The sequence below is a fragment of the Scyliorhinus canicula genome, chromosome 11 (genome assembly GCF_902713615.1).
Source record: "Scyliorhinus canicula chromosome 11, sScyCan1.1, whole genome shotgun sequence".
NCBI classification, from domain to species: Eukaryota; Metazoa; Chordata; class Chondrichthyes; order Carcharhiniformes; family Scyliorhinidae; genus Scyliorhinus; species Scyliorhinus canicula.
The window spans coordinates 99,371,364-99,393,407 of NC_052156.1; the positions used below are offsets into that span (position 1 = coordinate 99,371,364).

Below are 22,044 nucleotides of genomic sequence, written 5' to 3' on the forward strand. Positions count from 1 at the left end.
ATAATTTCCAACAGGGCAATGAAAATGTCAGCAAATGAATGAGCAAATGCAGATGTTGCATGAGAGAGTGCAGAGTAAAACTGAAAAGGGCATGTCACACTGGAGGCTGTGGGAATAACACCGGTATGTGTGTTTGTGACATCTGCCACCTGAATCAGTCTTAATCCTGTGGTGGGGAAATTCTGTAAATCCCAAAGCAAAGACCAAAAGCTGTTCTAAGTAAATATTTTGTGAACAGATTTCAAATCCTATGTGCAGGTTTATTTTATGATTAGCTAAGTTGTAAGGGAGAGGGCGAGAGAGAGTCAGGCAAAATGTGGATCCAGAATCACTGTGCCTTCTGGAGAGCCCTGGACTGATTTAGAATTGGATTGGATTGGATTGGATTTGTTTATTGTCATGTGTACTGAGGTACAGTGAAAAGTATTTTTCTGCGAGCAGCTCAACAGATCATTAAGTACATGGGAAGAAAAGAGAATGAAAGAAAATGCATAATTGGGCAGCATAAGATATACAATGTAACTACATAAGCACCGGCATCGGATGGAGCAAACAGGGTATAGTGTTAATGAGGTCAGTCCACAAGAAGGTCAGTTAGGAGTCTGGTAACAGTGGGGAAGAAGCTGTTTTTGAGTCTGTTTGTATGTGTTCTCAGACTTCTGTATCTCCTGCCCGATGGAAGAAGTTGGAAGAGTGAGTAAGCCGGGTGGGAGGGATCCTTGATTATGCTGCCCGCTTTCCCTAGGCAGCGGGAGGTGTAGATAGAGTCAATTGATGGGAGGCAGGTTCGTGTGATGGGCTGGGCTGTGCTCACGACTCTCTGAAGTTCCTTGCAGTCCTGGGCTGAGCAGTTGCCATACTAGGCTGTGATGCAGCCCGATAGGATGCTTTCTATAGTGCATCTGTAAAAGCTGGTAAGGGTTAATGTGGACATGTCAAATTTCCTTAGTTTCCTGAGGAAGTAAAGGCGCTGTTGTGCTTTCTTGGTGGTATCGTCAATGTGAGTGGACCAGGACAGATTTTTGGAGATGTGCACCCCTAGGAATTTGGAACTGCTAACCATCTCCACCTCGGCCCCGTTGATGCTGACAGGGGTGTGTACAGTACTTTGCTTCCTGAAGTCAATGACCAGCTCTTTAGTTTTGCTGGCATTGAGGGAGAGATTCTTGTCGCTGCACCACTCCACTAGGTTCTCTATCTCCCTCCTGTATTCTGACTCATCGTTATTCGCGATCCGGCCCACTTTGGTCATCAGTAAACATGTAGATGGAGTTGGAATTAGAATGACTACAGGGCAGAAGGAGGCCATTTGACCCATCACGTCTGCACTGACCCTCTGAAAGAGCACCCCACTTAGGTCCATTCCCTAGTTCTATCCCTGTAACCCTACCTAACCTGGACATTTGTACACTAAGGGGCAATTTAGCATAACCAATCCACCTAACCTGCACTTCTTTGGACTGTGGGAGGAAACCGGATCACCCGGAAGAAACCGACACAAAGTGAAAACTCCACCCGAGGCAGGAATTGAACCCGGATCCCTGGAACTGTGAGGCAGCAGTGATCACCATTGTGCCCATTACTGGCATTGCCCAGAGCACCCACTTTCACAACCTTTCAGCTTTCCTTCCTTCTGCTGTGAGGTCTCACATTGACCAAAGCAAATGCTTCAACGCAAAAGTTGGAAACAAATGCATTACATTTGCAAATAGCTCCGAAGAATGAAAGAAAATAAACAGTTCACTCATGGTGTCTGGTATCCCCGTCATCAGTGTCCAATGCAACAATCCATCTACCTGTTTAGCGACAGCTTTGGCCAGATCTTTGCAGGTTTCAGTTTTCCCAGTTCCTGCAGGTCCTTCTGGAGCCCCTCCCAGGTTCAGCTGTAAGGCTCCCATTAAAGTTCTGTAAGAGGAATTTGCAGAGTTGATGCTTCAGCTTAAACTGCAGAGACTCCCACAGTCGGTTATGGTAGCAACCATTACATGGCGAGATCGAGATTTATGCTGATACAATATAATTAGAACTGCGTGAAATCATTTTGATGAACTGTGGTTGTATATGCTTCAGACATCTCCTTTAGATCAAATAAGTTACTTACGTAGTGTCTCCCACCCATCCTCCTCCTCTAACCAAAAGAAAAGCTCTGTCTGTTGGATTGCTAAACTAACAAGCTTTTTATTTTTTTATTTTTCAGTTGTTGGGAAGTTAGTCCAGTGGGAATGGAGGCTAGGGAAGTTGAATGTTCCTCCTGCAGAATGTGGGAGGAAAGGGTCACCTCTAGTATCCCTTCTGACTACATCTGCGGGAAGTGCACCCAACTCCAGCTCCTCGAGAGCCGCATTAGGGACCTGGAGCTGGAGCTGGATGAACTTCGGATCATTCGGGAGGCGGAGGAGGTTATTGAGAGGAGTTATAGGGAGGTAGTCACACCTCAGGTAAAAGAAGAAAGTAGATGGGTTACCGTCAGGGGAGGGAGAGGGAACCGGCAGGCAGTGCAGGGATCCCCTGTGGTCGTTCCCCTCTATAACAAGTATACCGTTTTGGATAGTGTTGCGGGGGACGACTTACCAGGGGTAAGCAATAGGGCGCAGGTCTTTGGCACAGAGTCTGTCCCTGTTGCTCAGACGGGAAGGGAGAAGAGGAACAGAGCACTTGTCATTGGGGACTCCATAGTTAGAGGAACAGACAGGAGGTTCTGTGGGAATGAAAGAGACTCACGGTTGGTATGTTGCCTCCCAGGTGCCAGGGTTCGTGATGTCTCTGATCGTGTTTTTGGGATCCTTAAGGGGGAGGGGGAGGGGGAGCAGCCCCAAGTCGTGGTCCACATAGGTACCAACGACATAGGTAGGAAGAGAGATGGGGATTTGAGACAGAAATTCAGGGAGCTAGGGTGGAAGCTGAGAGCTAGAACAAACAGAGTTGTTATCTCTGGGTTGTTACCCGTGCCACGTGCTAGCGAAGTGAGAAATAAGGAGAGAGAGGAGTTGAACACGTGGCTACAGGGATGGTGCAGGAGGGAGGGTTTTGGTTTCCTGGATAATTGGGGCTCATTCTGGGGTAGGTGGGACCTCTACAAACAGGATGGTCTTCACCTGAACCAGAGGGGTACCAATATCCTGGGGGGGAGATTTGCTAGTGCTCTTCGGGGGGGTTTAAACTAATTCAGCAGGGGGATGGGAACCTAAATTGTAGTCCCAGTGTACAGGATGTTGAGAGTAGTGAGGTCAGGGATAGGGTTAAAAGTTCGAAAGAGGGCACCGGCAAGCAGGACGCTGGTTTGAAGTGTGTCTACTTCAACGCCAGGAGCATCCGGAATAAGGTGGGTGAGCTTGCAGCATGGGTTGGTACCTGGGATCTCGATGTTGTGGCGATTTCGGAGACATGGGTAGAGCAGGGACAGGAATGGTTGTTGCAGGTTCCAGGATTTAGATGTTTCTGTAAGAACAGAGAAGATGGTAAAAGAGGGGGGGGTGTGGCATTGTTAATCAAGGAAAGTATTACGGCAGTAGAAAGGACGCTTGAGGACTCGTCTACTGAGGCAGTATGGGCCGAGGTTAGGAACAGTAGAGGAGAGGTCACCCTGTTGGGAGTTGTATATAGACCTCCGAATAGTCCCAGAGATGTCGAGGAAAGGATTGCAAAGATGATTCTTGACAGGAGCGAGAGTAACAGGGTAGTTGTTATGGGGGACTTTAACTTTCCAAATATTGACTGGAAATACTATAGTTCGAGTACTATAGATGGGTCAGTTTTTGTGCAGTGTGTGCAGGAGGGTTTTCTGACACAGTATGTAGACAGACCAACAAGGGGCGAGGCCACATTGGATTTGGTACTGGGTAATGAACCCGGCCAGGTGTTAGATTTAGATGTAGGTGAGCACTTTGGTGATAGTGATCACAACTCGGTTATGTTTACTTTAGCAATGGGCAGGGATAGGTATATACCGCAAGGCAAGAATTATAGCTGGGGGAAAGGCAATTATGATGCTATTCGGCAAGATTTAGGAGGTATAGGATGGGGAAGGAAACTGCAGGGGATGGGTACAATCGAAATGTGGAGCTTTTTCAAGGAACAGCTACTGCGTGTCCTTGATAAGTATGTACCTGTCAGGCAGGGAGGAAGTTGTCGAGCAAGGGAGCCGTGGTTTACTAAGGAAGTTGAAGCACTTGTCAAGAGGAAGAAGAAGGCTTATGTTAGGATGAGACATGAAGGCTCAGTTAGGGCACTTGAGAGTTACAAGTTAGCCAGGAAGGACCTAAAGGGAGAGTTAAGAAGAGCGAGGAGAGGACACGAAAAGTCGTTGGCGGATAGGATCAAGGAAAACCCTAAGGCTTTCTATAGGTATATCAGGAACAAAAGAATGACTCGAGTAAGATTAGGGCCAATCAAGGATAGTAGTGGAAAGTTGTGTGTGGAATCAGAGGAGATAGGGGAAGCATTAAATGGATATTTTTCGTCAGTGTTTACACTGGAGAAAGACAATGTTGTCGAGGAGAACACTCAGGTTCAGTCGACCAGGCTAGATGGAATTGAGGTTCAAAAGGAGGAGGTGTTAGCAATTTTAGAAAATGTCAAAATAGATAAGTCCCCTGGGCCAGATGGGATTTATCCTAGGATTCTCTGGGAAGCCAGGGAGGAGATTGCAGAGCCTTTGTCCTTGATATTCATGTCGTCTTTGTCGACAGGAATAGTGCCGGAAGACTGGAGGATAGCAAATGTCCCCTTGTTCAAGAAGGGGAGTAGAGACAACCCTGGTAATTATAGACCTGTGAGCCTTACTTCGGTTGTGGGTAAAATGTTGGAAAAGGTTATAAGAGATAGGGTTTATAATCATCTTGAAAAGAACAAGTTGATTAGCGATACTCAACACGGTTTTGTGAAGGGTAGGTCATGTCTCACAAACCTTATTGAGTTTTTTGAGAAGGTGACCAAACAGGTGGATCAGGGTAAAGCTGTTGATGTGGTGTATATGGATTTCAGTAAGGCGTTTGATAAGGTTCCCCACGGTAGGCTATTGCAGAAAATAAGGAAGTATGGAATTGAAGGTGATTTAGCGGTTTGGATCAGTAATTGGCTAGCTGAAAGAAGACAGAGGGTGGTGGTTGATGGCAAATGTTCATCCTGGAGTTCAGTTACTAGTGGTGTACCGCAAGGATCTGTTTTGGGGCCACTGCTGTTTGTCATTTTATAAATGACCTGGAAGAGGGTGTAGAAGGATGGGTTAGTAAATTTGCAGATGACACAAAGGTCGGTGGAGTTGTGGATAGTGCTGAAGGATGTTATAGGATACAGAGGGACATAGATAAGCTGCAGAGCTGGGCTGAGAGGTGGCAGATGGAGTTTAATGTGGAAAAGTGTGAGGTGGTTCACTTTGGAAGGAGTAACAGGAATGCAGAGTACTGGGCTAATGGCAAGATTCTTGGTAGTGTAGATGAACAGAGAGATCTCGGCATCCAGGTACATAAATCCTTGAAAGTTGCCACCCAGGTTAATAGGGCTGTTAAGAAGGCATATGGTGTGCTAGCCTTTATAAGCAGGGGGATTGAGTTTCGGAACCACAGGGTCATGCTGCAGCTGTACATAACTCTGGTGCGGCCACACCTGGAGTACTGCGTGCAGTTCTGGTCACCACATTATAGGAAGGATGTGGAAGCTTTGGAAAGGGTTCAGAGGAGATTTACTAGGATGTTGCCTGGTATGGAGGGAAGGTCTTACGAGGAAAGGCTCAGGGAATTGAGGTTGTTTTCGTTAGAGAGGAGAAGGCTGAGAGGTGACTTAATAGAGACATATAAGATAGTCAGAGGGTTAGATAGGGTGGACAGTGAGAGTCTTTTTCCTCGGATGGTGATGACCAACACGAGGGGACATAGCTTTAAATTGGGGTGAGAGATATAGGACAGATGTCAGAGGCAGTTTCTTTACTCAGAGAGTAGTAGGGGTGTGGAACGCCCTGCCTGCAACAGTAGTAGACTCGCCAACTTTAAGGGCATTTAAGTGGTCACTGGATAGACATATGGATGAAAATGGAATAGTGTAGGTCAGATAGGCTTCAGATGGTTTCACAGGTCGGCGCAACATCGAGGGCCGAAGGGCCCGTACTGCGCTGTAGTGTTCTATGTTCTAAGTTCTATAAAAAGGATTTCACAGAGAAAATGGTATCCAAGGAAGAGCTAAAGATGGGGCAAAGTAAATCAGGAAAAAGTAGATGTGACTCCAAGTGAACGAAGAACAGATTCAAGCACAGTATTGTGTTCTGTTGCAGTTATTAATTTCCCAGTCATTGCCATCTCACAGCATTCACCATCACTCCAATACAATAAAACTTGCTTTAATCTTAACAACAAAGTTTAGAAATTAGAGTGCTTCTGAAGAAACTCGAATTGGGAATGAGAATAACAAAAGGATGATGTCCGACTGTAGATATCCCACATGTTGTTCTTCGTTGAAAGGCAGCGATGTTTGTTTTAGGATTGTCCTGGGAGTTGGATTTGTGAAGATCAATGAGACATTCAGTAGATCATAGAATTGTTATGGTGCAGAAGGAGACTATTCAGCCCATCGTGTGTGCTCCAGCTCCCTGAATGAGTAAAGTCCCTTAGTGTCATTTCCCCACCTTCTCCCCGTAATCCTGCCCATTCTTTCTTTTCAGATCAGCCAAATTTATTTTTAATTCTTCAACTAAACCTGGCTCCAGCACACTCTCAGGCAGAGAATTCCCGACTCTAACCACTCGCTATGTGAAAACGCATTTCCTCATATCACTTTTGGAGGTTTTTTGAGAATCAGTTTAAATCTCGTTCTTCATCCTTTTAAAAACGGGAACAGTTTCTCCCGATCTACTGTCCAATCCCCTTATGATTTTGAACATCTCAGATCTCCTCTTAGTCTTCTTCGCTCCAAGGAGAAAATGGTAACTAAGGAAGAGCAAAAGATGAGGCAAAATAAACCAGGATAAAGTAGATGTGACTCCAAGTGAACAAAGAACAGATTCAAGCACAGTATTGTGTTCTGTTGCAGTTAATTATTTCAGGTTTGCACTGAGTGCTGAATTTGGGTGCATTTGAGTGCTATAGTGAGAGTTTGGTGACAAAGGTAGTTAGGTGAGGAGCGAGAAAGGTGCTCCTTTCATTTCATTTCCTATATATCCTTAAAGAGCGTGAAGGGAGCCGGGAGTTTACAGAGAGTGCAGCTGACTGGGAGCAGAGTCGGAGGGCGGAGTTCCAGTTGGTCCACAGTGCAGCTATATTCTGTAAGGTAAGAGGGGATGGAGGCTAGGGCAGTTGCATGCTCCTCCTGTAGGATGTGGGTGGTGAGGGATACCTCCGGTGTCCCCGCTGACTATACCTGTGGGAAGTGCACCCAACTCCAGCTCCTCACAGACCGTGTTAAGGAACTGGAGCTGGATGAACTTTGGATCATCCGGTAGGCAGAGGGGGTAATAGAGAAGAGTTACAGGGCGGTAGCCACACCGAAGGTACAGGACAAGAGTAGCTGGGTTACAGTCAGGGGAAAGAAAATGAACCAGCAGACAGTGCAGGGATCCCTCGTGGCTGTTCCCCTTCAAAACAAGTATAATGTTTTGGATGCTGTTGGGGGGGATGACCTACCGGGGGAAGGCCCTAGCGGCCAGGTCTCTGGCACTGTGTCTGGCTCTGGGCTCAGAAGGGAAGGGGGGAGAATAGAAATGGAATAGTGATAGGAGACTCAATGGTTAGGGGAGTAGATGGGAGATTCTGTGGTCGCGAGCGAGACTCCCGGAAGGTATGTTGCCTCCCAGGTGCCAGGGCCAGGGATGTCTCAAATCGAGTCTGCAGGATTTTTAAGTGGGAGGGCGAGCAATCAGAAGTCGTGGTGCACGTAGGCACCAATGACATACCTAAGAAAAGTTGATGAAGATCTAAAAAGTGATTTTAGGGAGTTAGGTTGGAAGCTAAATAGCAGGACAAGCAGAGTAGTGATCTCAGGATTGCTACCGGTGCCACGTAACAGAGGTAAGGAACAGAGAGCGAGTGCAGCTGAACACGTGGCTACAGGGCTGGTGCAGGCGGGATGGCTTCAGATATGTGGATCATTGGGATATCTTGTGGGGGAGGTGGGACCTGTACATGAAGGACGGATTGCACCTAAACTGGAGGGCCACCAATATCCTGGGAGGGAGGTTTGCTAGAGCTCTTCAGGAGGATTTAAACTAGTTTGGCAGGGGGATGGGAACCAGAGCAATGGATCAGAGAATAGGGTAGTTGAACAGGCAGAAATAGTATGCAGCAAGTCTGTGAGGAAGGATAGACAGTTGATAGGGCAAAGTTGCACTCAGTGGAATGGGTTAAAGTGTGTCTGTTTCAATGCAAGGAGTATCAGGAATAAGAGAGATGAACTTAGAGCATAATAGTACTTGGAACTACGATGTTGTGGCCATTACGGAGACATGGATTTCACAGGGGCAGGAATGGTTGTTAGATGTTCCGGGGTTTAGATGTTTTCAGAAGAATAGGGAGGGAGGTGAAAGAGGAGGGGGAGTGGCACTGTTAATTAGAGAGTGCATCACAGCTGCAGAAAGGGAGGTATTCGAGGAGGGTTTGTCTACTGAGTCAGTATGGGTGGAAGTCAGAAACAAGAAAGCAGCTGTCACCTTATTGGGAGTTTTCTAGAGACCCCCCCAATAACAGCAGAGAGATAGACAAACAGATTGGGCGGCAGATCTTGAAAAAGTGCAGAAGTAACAGAGTTGTTGTCATGGGTGACTTCAACTTCCCTAATATAGACTGGAACCTCCTTAGTGCAAATGGTTTAGATGGAGCATATTTTTTCAGGTGTTAGGATTCCTGACTCAATATGTAGATTAGGCCGACTAGGGGGAGGCCATATTGGACTTGGTGCTCGGCAACGAACCAGGCCAGATGTCAGCTATCTCGGTGAGAAAGCATTTCGGTGACAGTGACCACAACTCCTTGACCTTTACCATAGTCATGGAGAGGGATAGGAACAGACAGTATGTGAAGGTATTTAATTGGAGGGGGGGGGGGAATTATACTGCTATTAGACAGGAGCTGAGGAGCATGAAGTGGGAACCATTATTCTTGGGGAAATGCACAACAGTAATGTGGGGATTGTTTAAGGAGCACTTGCTGCGAGTGCTGAATAGTTTTGTCCCACTGAGACGAGGAAGGAATGGTAAGGTGAAGGAACCTTGGATGACCAGAGAAGTGGAGCTTCTAGTCAAGAGGAAGAAAGAAGCTTGTGTATGTTTGACGAAGCAAGGATCTGGTACGGCTCCAGAGGGTTACAAGGTAGCCAGGAAGGAACTCAAAAATGGACTGAGGAGAGCTAGAAGAGGGCATGAAAAAGCCCTGACGGGAAGGATGAGGGAAAACCCCAACGCGTTCTACACTTATGTGAGAAATAAGAGAATGATCAGAGTGAGAGTAGGCCTGATCAGGTATAGTTGAGGGAACTTGTGCCGAGAGTCTGAAGAGATGGGGGAGGCCCTAAATGAATACTTTGCTTCAGTATTCACCAGAGAGAGGGACCTTGTTGGCCATGAGAACAGTGTGAACCAGGTTAATAGACTCGAACAGATTGATATTAAGGAGGATATGCTGGAAATTCTGAAAAGCATCAGGATAGATAAGTCCCCTGGGCCTGACAGGACATACCCAAAGTTACTACGGGAAATGAGGGAGGAGTTGCTGCACCGTTGACGATGATCTTTGCGACCTCGCTCTCCACTGGAGTAGTACCGGATGATTGGAGGGAGGCGAATGTTGTTCCCCTATTCAAGAAAGGGAATAGAGAAATCCCTGGGAATTACAGACCCATCAGTCTTATGCCTGTGGTGAGCAAAATATTGGAAAGGATTCTGAGAGATAGGATTTATGATTATTTAGAAAAACATAGTTTGAATAAAGATAGTCAGCATGGCTTTGTAAGGGGCGGGTCATGCCTCACAAGCCTCGTTGAATTCTTTGAGGATGTGACGAGACAGATTGATGAAGGCCGGACAGTGGATGTGATTTATATGGATTTCAGTAAGGCATTTAGAACATAGAACAGTACAGCACAGAACAGGCCCTTCGGCCCTCGATGTTGTGCCGAGCAATGATCACCCTACTCAAACCTACGTATCCACCCTATACCCGTAACCCAACAACGCCCCCCCCCCCTAACTTTTAGGACATAGCGGGCAATTTAGCATGGCCAATCCACCTAACCCGCACATCTTTGGACTGTGGGAGGAAACCGGAACACCCGGAGGAAACCCACGCACACACGGGGAGAACGTGCAGACTCCGCACAGACAGTGACCCAGCCGGGAACCGAACCTGGGACCCTGGAGCTGTGAAGCATTTACGCTAACCACCATGCTACCGTGCTGCCCAAATTTGATAAGGTTCCACATGGTAGGCTCATTCAGAAAGTTAGCGGACGTGGGATACAGGGAAATTTGGCTGTCTGGATACAGAATTGGCTGGCCGAAAGAAGACAGTGAGTGGTAGTGGATGGAAAGTATTCCGCGTGGAGGTCAGTGACCAGTGGTGTCCCACAAGGATCTGTTCTGGGGCCTCCGCTCTTTGTGGTTTTGAGAAATGACTTTGTGGAAGGGTGGGTGAGTAAGTTTGCCGATGACACAAAGGTTGGTGGAGTTGTAGATAGTGTTGAGGGTTGTTGCAGGTTACAACAGGACATTAACAGGATGCAGAGCTGGGCTGAGAAGTGGCAGATGGAGTTCAACCTTGATAAATGTGAAGTGATTCATTTTGGAAGGTCGAATTTGAATGCTGAATGCAGGGTTAAAGGCAGGATTCTTGGAAGTGTGGAGGAACAGAGGGATCTTGGGGTCCACGTATATGGATCCCTCAAAGTTGCCACCCAAGTTGATAGGGTTATTAAGAAGGTGTATGGTGTGTTGGCTTTCATTTTAACAGGGGGATTGAGTTTAAGAGCCGCGAGGTTGTGTTGCTGCTTGATAAAACTCTAGTTAGACCACACTTGGAATATTGTGTCCCATTCTGGTCGCCTCATTATCGGAAGGATGTGGATGCTTTGGAGAGGGTACAGAGGAGATTTACCAGGATTCTGCTTGGACTGGAGGGTATGTCTTATGAAGAAAGGTTGAGGGAGCTAGGGCTTTTCTCACTGGAGCGAAGAAGGCAGAGAGGTGCCTTGATAGAGGTGTACAAGGTGATGAGAGGCATGGATAGAGTGGATAGCCAGAGACTTTTCCCCAGGGTGGAAATGGTTGTCACGAGGGGACATAATTTTAAGGTGATTGGAGGAAGGTACAGGCGAGATGTCAGAGGTAGGTTCTTTACACAGAGAGTGGTGGGTGTGTGGAATGCACTGCCAGCTGGGGTGGTGGAGTCAGAGTCATTAGGGACATTTAAGCGACTCTTGAACAGGCACATGGACAGCAGTAAATTGAAGGGGTGTAGGTTAGGTTGATCTTAGATGATGATAAATGGTCGGCATAACATCGTGGGTTGAAGGGCCTGTACTGTGCTGTACTGTTCTATGTTCTGAGTTCGAACAGTCTCAACCTCTCCAATCTATCCTCATAACTGAAGTTTCTCATCCCTCTTCTGCACTCTCCAATGTGTTCACATCCTTTCTATAATAATAATCTTTATTGTCACAAGTCGGCTTACATTAACACGGCAACGAGGTTACTGTGAAAATCCCCTAGTCGCCACATTCCGGCCCCTGTTCGGGTACACTGAGGGAGAATTCAGAATGTCCAAATTACCTAACAGCACGTCTTTCAGAACTTGTGGGAGAAAACCGGAGCACCGGGAAGAAACCCACACAGATACTGGGAGAACGTGCAGACGCCACACGGACAGTGACCCAGGCTGGGAATCAACCCTGGGACACTGGAGCTGTGAAGCAAATGCTAATCACTGCGCTACCATGTCACCCAGGTATATTGCTGTGCTCAGAACTGTACACAATATTCCAGCTGAGGTCTAACTAGTGTCTCGTTCAGTATAACCTCCTTGCTCTTGTACTCTCTGCCTCTATTAATAAATCACTGAATACGATATAAGACCACAAGACATAGGAGCAAAATTAGGCCACTCAGCCCATCGAGACTGCTCCGCCATTCAATCATGGCTGATATTTTTCTCATCCCCATTCTCCTGCCTTCTCCCAATAACCCCTGATCCCCTTATTAATCAAGAACCTATCTATCTCTGTCTTAAAACCACTCAGTGATTTGGCCTCCACAGCCTTCTGCGGCAGAGTTCCACAGATTTACCACCCTCTGGCTGAAGAAATTCCTCCTCATCTCAGTTTTAAAGGTTCGTCCCTTTAGCCTGAAATTGTATCCTCTGGTTCTAGTTTTTCCTGCAAGTGGAAACATCCTCTCCATGTCCACTCTATCCAGGCCTCGCAGTATCCTGTAAGTTTCAATAAGATCCCACCTTCATCCTTCTAAATTCCAATGAGTACAGACCCAGAGTCCTCAACCGCTCCTCATACGACAAGCTCTTCATTCCAGTGATCATTCTTGTGAACCTCCTCTGAACCCTTTCCAAGGCCAGCACATCCTTCCTTAGATACGGGGCCCAAAACTGCTCATGATACTCCAAATGGAGTCTGACCAGAGCCTTATACAGCCTCAGAAGTACATCCCTGATCTTGTATTCTAGCCCTCTCGACATGAATGCTAACATTGCATTTGCCTTCCTAACTGCCGACTGAACCTGCACGTTAACCTTAAGAGAATCGTGAACAAGGATCCCAAGTCCCTTTATTCTTTTGATTTCCTAAGCATCTTCGCATTTAGAAAATAGTCTATGCCTCCAATACTCCTTGCAAAGTGCACAACCTCACACTTTTCCACATTGTATTCCAGCTACCATGTCTTTGCCCACTCTCCTAGACTGTCCAAGACCTTCTGAAGCCCGCCTGCTTCCCCAATACTACCTGTCCCTCTACAGATCTTTGTATCATCTGCAAAATTAGCAACAGTGCCTTCAGTTCCTTCCTCCAAATCATTAATGTACATTGTGAAAAGTTGTGGTCCCAGCTCCTCGCCTGAGGTAGACCACTAGTCACCGGCTGCCATCCTGAAAAAAAAACCTTTATCCCCACTCTCTGCCTTCTGCCAGTCAGCCAATCCCCTATCCATGCCAGGATCTTACCCTTAACACCATGGGCTCTTAACTTATTTAACAGGCTCCTATGCGGCACCTTGTCAAAGGCCTTCTGGAAATCTAAATAAATGATGTCCACTGATTCCCCTTTGTCTAACCTTGTTACTTCAAAGAACTCTAACAGATTTGTCAGACATGACCTCCCCTTGACGAAGCCGTGCTGACTCAGTCCTATTTTATCATGCACTTCCAAGTACTCCGCAATCTCATCTTTAATAATGGATTCTAAAATCTTACCAATGACCGAAGTCAGACTAACCGGCCTGTAATTTCCCATCTTATGCCTCCCTCCCTTCTTAAGCAGTTACATTAGCTACTTTCCAGCCTTCGGGGACACTTCCTTCCTCCAGTGATTCCTGAAAGATCATCACTAATGCCTCCACAATCTCCTCATCTATCTCTTTTAGAACCCTGGAGTATAGTCCATCCGGTCCAGGTGACTTATCCACCTTCAGACCTTTCAGTTTCCCCAGAACTTTCTCCTTAGTAGTGGTCACTGTCCTCATCTCTGCCCCCTGGTTCTCCTGGAGCTCGGGGACCCACTGGTGTCTTCCGCCGTGAAGACTGATGCAAAGTAAATATTCAGTTCATCTGCCATTTCTTTGTTTCCTATTATTACTTCTCCAGCCACATTTTCCAGTGGTCCAATGTCTATTTTTGCCTCTTTCTTACCTTTTTATACATTGAAAAAAAACTCTTCCAACTTCCTTTATATTACTTAGCTAGCTTGCACTCATACTTCATCTTCTCCCCCTTATTGCTTTATTAGTTGTCCTCTGCTCGCTTTTAAAGGCTTCCCAATTCTCTGGCTTCCCACTAATCCTCACCACTTTGTAAGCTTTTTCTTCAGCTTTTATGCGGTCCTTGACTTTCCTCGTCAGCCATGGATGCCTTGTTCTCCCCTTAGCATGTTTCTTCCTCCTTGGGATGAATTTCTGTTGTGCCTTCCGAATAACCCCCAAAATCATCTGCCATTGCTGTTCCACTGTCTTTCCTGCTAGGCTCCTTTTCCAATCAACTCTGGCCAGCTCCTCCCTCATGTCTTTGCAGTTACCCTTATTTAATTGTAATACCGTTACATCAGATTGCAGCTTCTCCCTCTCAAACTGCAGGGTAAATTCTATCATATTGTGGTCACTGCTCCCTAAGGGTTCCTTCACCTTAAGTTCCCAAATCATGTCTGCCTGATTACACATCACCAAATCCAGAATTGCCTGTTCCCTAGTAGGCTCTGTCAGAAGCTGTTCCAAAAAACCATCTCTCAGACATTCCACAAATTACTTTTGTTGGGATCCACTGCCAACCTGATTTTCCCAGTCCACCTGCATATTGAAGTCCCCCATGATTATTGTATTATTGCCTTTTTTACATGCCTTTTCTATCTCCTAATTTATTTTCTGCCCCACATCCTGACTACTGCTAGGGGCCTGTACATAACTCCCGCCAGGGTCATTTTACCTTTGTGATTCCTCGACACTACCCGCAGAGATTCTATGCCTTCTGATCCTCTATCGCTCGTTGCTATCGATTTAACTTCATTCCTCACTAACAATGCAGCCCCACCCCTTTTGCCCATGTGCCTGTCCTTTCAATAGGACACATATCCTTGTATATTTAGATCAAAGCCCTGATCCTCTTGCAGCCACGTCTCTGTGATGCTCACAACATCGTACCGGCCAATTTCAATGTGCGCAACAAGCTCATTTACCTTGTTCCGTATGCTACGTGCATTTAGGTACAACACCCTCAATCCTGCATTGACCACCTCCCTTTTCACACTGGTCACCTTTTTTGCTCTGCCTGAGGATGATGTTGTTCTTTTATTTTGGTTCTCTATTTCCCCTTCAGTCATTACATCTTCTCAGCTCACATTCTGGTTCCTACCCCCCTGCCATGTTAGTTTAAATCCTCCTGAGTGAATTTAGCAAACCTCCCAGCCAGGATATCATTGCCCCTCCAGTTTAGATGTAACCCGTCCTTCTTGTTCAGGTCCCACCTGCCCCGGAAGAAATCCCAATGGCCCAAAAATCTGAAACCCTCCTTCCTACACCACCAGTTTAGCCACGTGTTTAGCTGCACTATCGTCCTATTTCTCGCCACACTGGCATGTGGCACAGGGAGTAATTCTGAGATTACAACCCTAGAGGACCTGCATTTTAGCTTACTGCCTAACTCCCTGAACTCCTTCTGCAGGACATCATCACTCTTCCTGCCTATGTCATTAGTACCTGTGTAATACGACCTTTGGCTGTTCACCCTCCCCCTTCAGGATGTTTTGTGTTCGTTCAGAGACACCCTTGACTCTGGCACTAAGGAGGCAACATACCATCCTGGAGTCTCTTTCCCATCCACAGAAGCGCCTATCTGTGCCCCTTATTATAGACATGATGTGGAGATGCCGGCGTTGGACTGGGGTGAGCACAGTAAGAAGTCTTACAACACCAGGTTAAAGTCCAACAGGTTTGTTTCAAACACGAGCTTTCGGAGCACGGCTCCTTCTTCAGGTGAATGAAGAATCCATGTACACTACATCTACACTACAGTGTATTATAGAGTCTCCTATACGGGCAGCACGGTAGCACAAGTGGTTAGCACTGTGGCTTCACAGCGCTAGTGTCCCAGGTTCCCTTCCCCACTGGGTCACTGTCTGCGCTGAGTCTGCATGTCCACCCCGTGTCTGCGTGGGTTTCCTCCACGTGCTCCGGTTTCCTCCCACAGTCCAAAGATGTGCAGGTTAGGTGGATTGACCATGCTAAATTTCCCTTAGTGTCAAAAAAGGTTAGGAGGCGTTACTGAGTTATGGGGATAGGGTGAAAATGAGGGCTTAAGTAGGGTGGTGTAGACTGGATGGGCCGAATGGCTTCCTTGTGCACTGTATGTTCTATGTTCTAACTGTCGCTCTTCTGCACTTTGCCCTCCTCTGCTGAGCAACAGAGTCAGTTGTGGTGCCACTGTTCTGGCTGCTCTTGTTGTCCCCTGACAGGCTATCCCTCCCAGCTCATTCTTGAACGAGTACTTTTCTTTAGTATTTACGAATGAGAGGGGCCATATTGTTGGAGAGGACAGTGTGAAACAGACTGGTAAGTTTGAGAAGATACTTGTCAGGAAGGAAGATGTGTTGGGCATTTTGAAAAACTTGAGGACAGACAAGTCCCCCGGGCCTGACGGGATATATCCAAAGATTCTATGGGAAGCTAGAGATTAAATTGCAGAGCCGTTGGCAATGATCTTTTCGTCCTCACTGTCAACAGGGGTGGTACTAGGGGATTGGAGAGTGGCAAATATCGTGCCCCTGTTCAAAAAAGGGAATAGGGATAACCCTGGGAATTACAGGCCAGTTAGTCTTACTTCGGTGGTAGGCAAAGTAATGGAAAGGGTACTGAGGGATAGGATTTCTGAGCATCTGGAAAGATACTGCTTGATTAGGGATAGTCAGCACGGATTTGTGAGGGGTAAGTCTTGCCTCACAAGTCTTATTGAATTCTTTGAGGAGGTGACCAACCACGTGGATGAAGGTAAAGCAGTGGATGTAGTGTACATGGATTTTAGTAAGGCATTTGATAAGGTTCCCCATGGTAGGCTTATGCAGAAAGTATGGAGGCATGGGATAGTGGGGAATTTGGCCAGTTGGATAACGAACTAGCTAACCGATAGAAGTCAGAGAGAGGAGGTGGATGGCAAATATTCAGCCTGGAGCCCAGTTACCAGTGGCGTACCACAGGGATCAGTTCTGGGTCCTCTGCTGCTTGTGATTTTCATTAATGACTTGGATGAGGGAGTTGAAGAGTGGGTCAGTAAATTTGCAGACAATACGAAGATTGGTGGAGTTATGGATAGTGAGGAGGACTGTTGCTGGCTGCAAAGAGACATAGATAGGATGCAGAGCTGGGCTGAGAAGTGGCAGATGGAGTTTAACGCTGAAAAGTGTGAGGTTGTCCATTTTGGAAGCACAAACGTGAATGCGGAATATATGGTTAACGGTAGAGTTCTTCGCAATATGGAGGAGCAGAGAGATCTTGGGGTCTATGTTCATAGATCTTTGAAAGTTGCCACTTAAGTGCATAGAGCTGTGCAGAAGGCTATGGTGTGCTCGCATTCATTCGCAAAGGGATTGAATTTAAGAGCCGTGAGGTAATGATGCAGCTGTACAAAACCTTGGTAAGGCCATATTTGGAGTACTGTGTGCAATTCTGGTCGCCTCATTTTAGGAAGGATATCAGAAACCACATGGTGCAAGAACTGGGCGATTTGTAGAGTTCTTTGAGGAGGTAACAATGAAGTTAGACAAAAGAGAACCATTGGACGTGATTTATTTAGATTTCCAGAAGGCCTTTGACAAGGTGCCGTATAGGAGACTGTTAAATAAGTTAAAACCCATGGTGTTAAGGGTGAGATCCTGGCGTGGATAGAGGATTGACTGACTGGCAGAAGGCAGAGAGTGGGGATAAAGGATTTTTTTTCAGGATGGCAGCCGGTGACTAGTGGTGTGCCTAAATTTGCGGATGGTACACAGATCTGTAGAGGGACAGGTAGTATTGAGGAGGCAGGGGGGCTGCATGAGGACTTGGACTGGCGAGGAGAGTGGGCAAAGAAGTGGCAGATGGAATACAATGTGGAAAAATGGAAAGTTATGCACTTTGGAAGGAGGAATGGAGACATAGACTATTTTTTAATGGAAAATACTCAGGAAATCAGAAGCACAAAGGGACTTGGGAGTCCTGGTTCAAGATTCTCTTAAGGTTAACATGCAGGTTCAGTCGGCAGTTAGGAAGACAAATGCAATGTTGACATTCATGTTGAGAGGGCTAGAATACAAGAGTGGGGATGTACTTGTGTGGCTGTATAACGTTCTGGTCAGATCCCATTTTGAGTATGGAGCAGTTTTAGGCCCCATATCTAAGTAAGGATGTGCTGGCCTTGGAAGGGGTCCAGTGGAGGTTCACAAGAATGATCCCTGGAATGAAGAGCTTGTCATATGAGGAACGGTTGAGGACTCTGGGTCCGTACTCGTTGGAGTTTAGAAGGATGAGGGTGGGATCTTATTCAAACTTACAGGATACTGCGAGGCCTGGATAGAGTGGACGTGGAGAGGATGTTTCCACTTGTAGGAAAAACTAGAAGCAGAGGACACAATCTCAGATTAAAGGGACGATCCTTTAAAACAGAGATGAGGAACAATTTCTTCAGCCAGTGGGTGGTGAATCTGTAGAACTCTTTGCCACAGAAGGCTGTGGATGCCAAATCACTGAGTGTTTTTAAGACAGAGATAGATAGGTTCTTGATTAATAAGGGGATCAGGGGTTATGGGGAGAAGGCAGGAGAACACAGCACAACCTTTATACTGAGGTACCAAGTTGAAAATCTCTCTCTTTAAAAATTGACCTTAATAATGGAATGGAACTTTTTTGATTTTCTTCATCGATTTCCTGTCAGTCTTAAATGTAATTGCAAATTTAATGTTGCACACATAGTTGGCGGGATTCTCCACCGGCGGGATTCTCAGTTTTGCCAGCACCCGGGGGTTTCCCAACAGCGTGGGGCTGCCCAAAATGGGAAACCCCATTGACCCACCGGCGTAATGGAGAATCCTGCCGGCAGGGCAAGGCAGAAATGTGGCGCAGCGGGGCGGAGAATCCAAACCATAGCAGCAGTAAAATTAATCATGCAGGTATTTCATCAGATACACTGGAATCCATTCTCTTACCTATAACACCGGTCAGTCAGGGGAGTGATGACAAGTCTTCCTGTGTTCCCCAAATATTCATAACCGTAAGGCACTGTGGTTGTAATCATTCGAACAATAATATTCCTCTTTTCCCAGTAATAACGCAACTGTGCAATCCAATTAAAGTCTGTTGTAGTATTAATTCCAAGGTTGATCAACTTTGCAACCACATCGCGAGCTGACAGAGAGAATGAAAATGGTGCACACTATTTATTTATGAGCAGAGTTATTGTTTATAGAGGATATGATTGGGCTGCAGCGGAGCAGCGAAGACAGCCAGTCCTTAACCTCTAGAATGGAAAAACCCTCAAAGTTAATGCAGACCTAATAATAATAATAATAATAATAATAATCTTTATTGGCACATGTCGGCTTACATTAACACTGCAATGAAGTTACTGTGAAAATCCCCTAGTTGCCACATTCCGGCGCCTGTTCGGGTACACAGGTAGAATTCAGAATGTCCATATTACCTAACAGCATGTCTTTCGAGACTTGTGGGAGAAAACCGGAGCACCCGGAGGAAACCCACACAGACAGAGGAGCACCCGGCTTGGGTCACACAGACAGTGACCCAAACCGGGAATCTAACCAGGGACCCTGGCACTGTGAAGCAACAGTGCTAACCATACGGCCACATCATCTTGGATAACTTTCTGGGGAAGATGAGGAGGTATCAAACATGCAACTTCCCCTACCTTCCTTGACCTCAGGACCATTAATGCCACTATCCATTGGGTTAATTACCATCTCGTAGTATCAGGTAACTATGGAGATTGGGTTGATGATCAGGTGAGCCGAGCAAATCCCGTTTGTGACATAGCAGGTGGAATATTGAGACAGAGCTGGTGGGAGACGATGCTCTATCTCACATCAGGTCTGTATCATAGAACATAGAACAGTACAGCACAGTACAGGCCCTTCAGTCCACGATGTTGTGCCGACCATTTATCCTCATCTAAGATCAACCGAACCTACATCCCTTCAATTTACTGCTGTCCATGTGCCTGTTTAAGAGTCGCTTAAATGTCTCTAATGATTCTGACTCCACTACCTCTGCTGGCAGTGCATTCCACACACCCACCACTCTGTGTAAATAACCGACCTCTGATATGTCCCCTATACCTTCCTCCAATCACCTTAAAATTATGTCCCCTCGTGACAGCCATTTCCACCCTGGGGAAAAGTCTCTGGCTATCCACGCTAGCCATGCCTCTCATCACCTTGTACACCTCTATCAAGTCACCTCTCTGCCTTCTTCGCTCCAGTGAGAAAAGCCCTAGATCCCTCAACCTTTCTTCATAAGATATGCCCTTCAGTCCAGGCAGCATCCTAGTTAATCTCCTCTGTACCCCGTCCCAAGCATCCACATCCTTCCGATAATGAGGCGACCAGAACTGGACACAATATTCCAAGAGTGATCTAACTAGGGTTTTATAAAGCTGCTGCAAAACTTTGCGGCTCTTAAACTCAATCCCCCTGTTAATGAAAGTCAACACACCATATGCCTTCTTAACAACCCTATCAACCTGGGTGGCAACATTGGGGGATCTATGTACGTGGGCCCCAAGATCCCTCATTTCCTCCACACTTCCAAGAATCCTGCCTTTAACCCCGTGTTCAGCATTCAAATTTGACCTTCCAAAGTGAATCACTTCACATTCATCAAGGTTGAACTCCATCTGCCACTTCTCAGCCCAGCTCTGCATCCTGTCAATGTCCTGTTGTAATCTGCAACAACATTATCTACAACGCCACCAACCTTCATGTCATCAGCAAACTTACTAACCCACCCTTCCACTTCCTCATCCAAGTCATTTATAAAAACCACAAAGAGAAGAGGTCCCAGAACAGATCCTTGCGGGACACCACTGGTCACCGACCTCCAGGCGGAATACTTTCCATCCACTATCACTCGCTGCCTTCTTTCGGCCAGCCAATCCTGTATCCAGACAGCCAAATTTCCCTGTATCCCATGCCCCCTAACTTTCTGAATAAGCCTACCATGAGGAACCTTATCAAATGCCTTACTGAAATCCATATACACCACACCCACTGCCCGATCTTCATCAATGTGTCTCGTCACATCCTCAAAGAATTCAATGAGGTTTGTGAGGCATGTCCTGCCCCTCACAAAGCCATGCTGACTATCTTTAATCAAACTGGTTTTCTAAATACTCAGAAATCCTATCTCTCAAATTTCCAATATTTTGCTCACCACAAACTTAAGACTGATGTCTGTAATTCTCCGGGATTTCCCTATTCCCTTTCTCGAACAGGGGAACAACGTTTGCCTCCCTCCAATCATCCGGTACTACTCCAGTGGAGAGTGAGGACGCAAAGATCATCGCCAACGGCACTGCAATCTCCTCCCTCGCTTCCCATAGTAACCTTGGGTATATCCCGTCAGACTCAGGGGACTTAGCTATCCTGATGCTTTTCAAAATTTCCATCACATCCTTCTTAATATCAACCTGCTCGAGTCTATTAACCTGGTTCACACTGTTCTCATGGGCAACAAGGTCCCTCTCTCTAGTGAATACTGAAGCAAAATATTCATTTAGGGCCTCCCCCATCTCCTGAGACTCAAGGGACAAGTTCCCTCCACTATCCCTGATCGGCCCTACTCTCACTCTGATCATCATCAGAGTGCCACCATCAGAAAGAAGTATCACCCAGGGCAGCACGGTGGCACAGTGCGTTAGCCCTGCTGCCTAGCGGCACCGAGGTCCCAGGTTCAATCCTGGCTCTGGGTCACTGCCCGTGTGGAGTTTGCACATTCTCCCCATGTTTGCGTGGGTCTCGCCCTCACAACCCAAACAATATTGAAGGTATGTGGATTGGCCACACTAAATTACCCGTTAATTGGAAAAAAAGGAATTGGGCACTCTAAATTTTTTTTTTTTTAAAAGGTCTGTATCGTCAAGGAGATTTTAGCCCGTAGAAACAGAGCAGTGATGGGAGACTGTTAAATAATTTGAGAGTCCATGGTGGTAACAGTAAGATCCTGGCATGGATAGAGGATTGGCTCGGTCCAAGATCGCATGAAACTGCAGGGTGTGGTGAACTCAGCCCAACGCATCACACAAGCTTGCCACCCTCACATTGATTCTGTCTATACCTCCCACTGCCTCAGGAATGCAGACAACATTATCAGAGACC

At 46.5% G+C, this 22,044-nt stretch overlaps 1 protein-coding gene across 1 annotated transcript in view; it reads right to left on the reverse strand.

Moving 5' to 3' along the window:
* The window catches only part of LOC119973221 (dynein heavy chain 3, axonemal-like), a 714,697-nt gene that overhangs the window by 502,439 nt on the left and 190,214 nt on the right, over nucleotides 1–22,044 (reverse strand). Inside the window, exons 17-18 of the mRNA XM_038810887.1 lie at nucleotides 18,862–19,060; nucleotides 1,797–1,905 (exon numbers count right to left, since the gene is read on the reverse strand). Of these exons, the coding sequence (XP_038666815.1) occupies nucleotides 1,797–1,905; nucleotides 18,862–19,060 (308 nt within the window). The remainder of the gene's footprint in view (nucleotides 1–1,796; nucleotides 1,906–18,861; nucleotides 19,061–22,044) is intronic.